This window comes from Apteryx mantelli, chromosome 5 (assembly GCF_036417845.1).
Source record: "Apteryx mantelli isolate bAptMan1 chromosome 5, bAptMan1.hap1, whole genome shotgun sequence".
NCBI lineage: Eukaryota > Metazoa > Chordata > Aves > Apterygiformes > Apterygidae > Apteryx > Apteryx mantelli.
The window spans coordinates 81,423,629-81,428,260 of NC_089982.1; the positions used below are offsets into that span (position 1 = coordinate 81,423,629).

Below are 4,632 nucleotides of genomic sequence, written 5' to 3' on the forward strand. Positions count from 1 at the left end.
TGACATCATTAATTCAGTTCACTTTCATCTGCAGAATTTAGATGGCAAACCATCTAAAAATTTCCAGGACGGGGAAAGGACTTTGCATCTGCCTTCTGCTGGTGTTTATGGGGCATTTTCATTTTAAAAGGTGAGAAGATCTGTCCTCCTGGAAGCACTCCTGGGAAGCGTCCACATTGAAATGCTGTTTGCAAAAGCATATGGTCCTCCGTGCTGCCAAATATGCGCCTGCATCTCCCATTCCCTTTGCAGCACTCGCTGGCCGACTGCCCCAGCATCCTACACCTCCGTTCCATCCCGGGCGTAGATGAGGCTGTTAACTGTGAAGTTGTAATAGTGGTTGTACTGGGCTCCCTGGCTGCTGCTGCTGGGATGGAAGGAGCTGTAGTAGGCAGGGGAAGGTCCCGCAACTCGCTGCAGCTGGTCTGGCGAAGGCACCTCCTGAGAAGAGCTGCTGGAAGCGGTGAAAGTGCCGCTGCTGCTCAGCTGTCCAGCAGAGAAGTTCCTGTGATGCAGGTCACTGCCAAGACCCCCTGCCAGCCGACTGCCTCCACTGCTCAGGGAGCTCATGCCGCTGAAGAAGGTGCCGAGGCAGCTAGGGGTGGATGAAATGATACCGGAGGGAGAGGAGGTTTTTGGATGGTCCCTGGCAGAAGACAATGGGTCCAGCTCTGGCGGTGGGCTGGTTCCACAGGGTTTGCCTGCGGTCGGGATGGATCGCTCTTCCTCGGCCTTCAAGCCCCCAAGAGAGGAGGCTACAGATGCGGAAGCGGGTGCGTTGGGCTCCGAGCGCCGCTTGCGTTTGCGCCGGAAGTTCCCGTTGTCAAACATCTTCTCACAGTTGGGGTCTAAGGTCCAATAGTTTCCCTTCCCTGGTGGAAAACAGGAGAAAGGAGAGAGAAAGTCAACTTCTGTGATAGTGAGCCCTAATGCAGACAAGATAAGCAATATCCGTCCCTTGTCCCAAGCTCGTCCCCGCTCCGAACCCCTTGAGTGCACCTTGACCAGGATCGGTGCAGCACCCACACCTCTCCTACACCCGTTCCTCCTCAGTCTGCCCTTCAGTAGAGGAATCCAAAGCCTGACTCCAGACACCATCAACCCCCCATGCCCTGGTGGATCTAAGGCCACATGGAGAAGGAGAACCTCCCCACCACAGAGCCGAAACCTCCTGGGAGGCACCTCGACCTCGCGCCTGGCTGGCGGGGCCGCGCGGCGGGGCTCCCCTCGCTCTGCCCGTGCCACAGCAAGCAGGGGCAACTTGCTGCCGCCCGTCTTGGCTGTGACATGGGCGATGGAGGTGGCCAGCCGTGACCCTCCTGGCGAGTGCTGACGGCAAGGTGTGCCTGTGACGCGCAGGGCTCTCTGAGGCGCATCCAGGTACGAGATGATGGGATGATGGGATGATGGGATGATGAGATGACAGGATGATGGGACAGCGGGATGATGGGACAGCGGGATGATGGGACAATGGGAGAGAGGGATGACGGGATGACGGGACGATGGGATGATGGGACAATGGGATGATGGGACGGTGGGACGATGGGATGACGGGATGATGGGATGACAGGACGACGGGATGACGGGACAGTGGGATGATGGGATGGCGGGATGATGGGACGATGGGATGATGGGATGACGGGACGGTGGGACAATGGGATGGCAGGATGACGGGACGATGGGATGATGGGATGATGGGACGATGGGATGACGGGACGACGGGAGGATGGGATGGCGGGATGATGGGACGATGGGATGATGGGATGACGGGACGGTGGGACAATGGGATGGCAGGATGATGGGACGACGGGATGATGGGACGATGGGATGATGGGATGACGGGACGACGGGATGACGGGATGGCGGGATGACGGGACGAAGAGCTGCCCAGCGCCCGCGCCCGACGTCGAGGGCACAGCGGTGGCGCCGGCTGTGCCCGCACTCAGCCCCGCCGCGCCTGGCCCCGGAGGGGGCACCGAGCGCCCCGCAGCCCCCTGCCCGCCGCGTCCCCTCCCCGCCGCCCGCCGCGGCGCAGCGGCGCGGTGAATTAGGGGGCCCCGAGCGGCCTCCCCGCGCGCCGCGGCTGCCTCACCGGGGTCGTCCTCGTCGCGGGGCACCTTCCTGAAGCAGTCGTTGAGGCTGAGGTTGTGGCGGATGGAGTTCTGCCAGCCGGCCTTGCTGCGCTTGTAGAAGGGGAAGTTCTCGGCCACGTACTGGTAGATGTGGCTGAGCGTGAGCTTGCGCTCGGGCGCGCTCTGGATGGCCATGGCGATGAGCGCCGAGTAGGAGTAGGGCGGCCGCACCAGCTTCAGCAGCTCCTCCTGGCCCGCCAGGCTGAGCCAGCCCAGCTCCGCGCCGCCCGCCGGCGGCGACCCGGGCGCCGGCGGCGACGCCACCCCCCGCGCGCCCCGCGCGCAGCCGTACGCGCCCGGCGGCAGGAAGGGCGCCGCGGCGGCGGCGGCGGCGGCGGCGGCGGCAGCGGCGGCGGCGGCGGCGGCGGCGGGCGGCGGCGGCGGCGCGGGCAGGTAGGCCGAGGGGCCGCTCACGCCCCACAGGTAGCCGCCGTTGGCGGCCGCGCCGTAGTCGCCCAGCGCGTAGCCGCCCGCGCGCTGCCCGGCGGCGGCGGCGGCGGCGGCGGCGGGCGGGTGGAGGCTGGGCTGCGGGTAGACGCCGAAGTTGTCGCCGCAGTACACCGCCATGTCGGGCGCCTCCTGGGCGCTGCGCGGCTGCGGCGGCGCCGCGGCGGCGGCGGCGGCGGCGGCGGCGGGGGCTCGGGGCTGCTGCGACTCAGCGGCGCTCATAGTCCCTGGCCATGCGGGGCGGCCGCCGCTGCCCTGCCGCCGCTGCCGCTGCCCTGCCGCTGCCCCCCTCCCCCCCGCCGAGGCCCCGCACCAAAAACTCCCGGGGGGCTGCGGCCCGGCGCCCCTTATAGGCGCTGCGGGGCGGGCGGAGCGGCGCCGCGGCGGCAGCCAGTAGCGCGGCTCGGCGCCCGCGGGGGGGGGGGGGGGGGCAAGGCCGGGCCCCAAAATCAGGGCGGGGGGGGGAGGGACCGACGGCTCCGGGAGGCGCCAGCGATTTGGGATGCGCCCCTTGGCCCCGACGGGGCGGGGAGGGGGGGGGGTCCGCCGGCAGCGCGGGGCAGCGCCGCGAGCCCCCCCCCCGGGTCCCTCCGGGTCCCCCCGAGCCCCCCCGGTTCCCCGCGGTGCCCCCCAGGTCCCCCGGGCTGCTCCCGGCTCCGTCCCGGCCGCGCCGCGCGTGAAACTCGCCCAATTGCCGCGTTTCCGCGCAATTTCTTTGCTCACGTCGGGCAGGGCTGGAGCGCGGCGGGGCTGATCCCCGGCGAGCATGAGATTTAAGCAAACGCGGGGGTTTTCGCTCCTGCCCCGGGAGGAAGGACCCGGCGGCGGGCACGGGGCACGGTTCTCCACTGACTGAAAAAAAAAGAAACTTTCTCGCAGGGACCTGTGTTTCTGCCAGTGTTCCTGCGATTTAGTGAATTCCCCGTGCGTTTTGCGAGGTTTCGAGGGAAGAAAGTCGGCGCCCGAGCGGGGCTCGGGGTTTGTGAGCATCCCCCGCGCGGGTTTCAGCGGGAATCCGTGGAAACGCGGACTCCCACAAATCCCCCTCGGCCGGGGTAAAACGCGCGGTCACAGTGTGGTTTGAGTCGCGCTTATAAAAAAGAAAAAAAATACGGTCAAATGGTGCGGAAGAATTTAGAGAATCTTTGCCCATCGCTTTGAAGATGCAAATCCCCGGGTCTTAAATATTATTGTTATTCAGTTCCGTTTTCTGCTGATAAAAATGCGTAAAAATCGCCTTTCAAGATACAAAAGCGAAGTGCGCTCCCCAGGGTTGCTAGCGCCGGGTGTCATGATTTGACATCGGGATTTTGGGGAGTAGGGGCAAACGGAGAGAAGATCGTTTATAAAAAAGTTTTTGCGTTTTGTGTCTTCGATAAAATACTTAAATATGCACTCGCAAATCCGTGAAGCCGAATCGGAGCAGCTTTCCTGGGCTAGCTCAAATCACAGTTTTTCATCCCTTGTGTGATCGAAGCAGGGACATAATAACTGGAGAATTCTTCCCATTATATTTCGTTTTAAAGTGAACAGACAGTTTGGGAACACAGAATTACTTAAAGCGAGCGTGATGGAGAAGTATGGTTTTGGGTCTCCTTTAATCGTAAGAGGATAATTCTTTTTCTGTGATTTTTTTTTCTTTCTGTCACTGTTGCTGCTACTGATTTTGTTTTGTATCTTCTTGGGGAAGAGCTCGCTGCGTGTGTGTATTTGGAGACTCGCAGCAGCAGGAGAAGTTTTTACATTTTATTTTGCAAGGTGTCTGTTTTCTTCTCTCCTTCCTTGCCTATAAACAGTTATTATTTGTAACTGTTTTGCATCTTTCTGGAGAAGAGTCACATCAGAAAATGCTACTTTGTAGTCTAAACAGAAAACCGGCATCTAAAAGAAGTTGTTTATCAGGAAATCATAGCTAATAAGGGCACCTAAAGGACAAGAAGCAGGTAGATCTTAAAAGGAACTTTCTTTTGTGTTTGAAGAGCTAAGCTGGAAATTTTATTCTCTAAAACTACACCAAGTCTGTGTTTATCCGTTTGCTTAAAAAGTCTGTGAT

General features: G+C 61.3%; 1 protein-coding gene across 1 annotated transcript; it reads right to left on the reverse strand.

Moving 5' to 3' along the window:
- Positions 1-279: 279 nt before the first annotated feature.
- FOXI3 (forkhead box I3) lies at positions 280-2,801 on the reverse strand. Its single transcript, XM_067297213.1, has 2 exons — positions 2,093-2,801; positions 280-872 (listed from the first exon to the last, which is right to left on the reverse strand). Exons 1-2 carry the CDS (start codon positions 2,799-2,801, stop codon positions 280-282), a joined length of 1,302 nt encoding a protein of 433 aa, XP_067153314.1.
- Between the last annotated feature and the right edge of the window lie 1,831 nt (positions 2,802-4,632).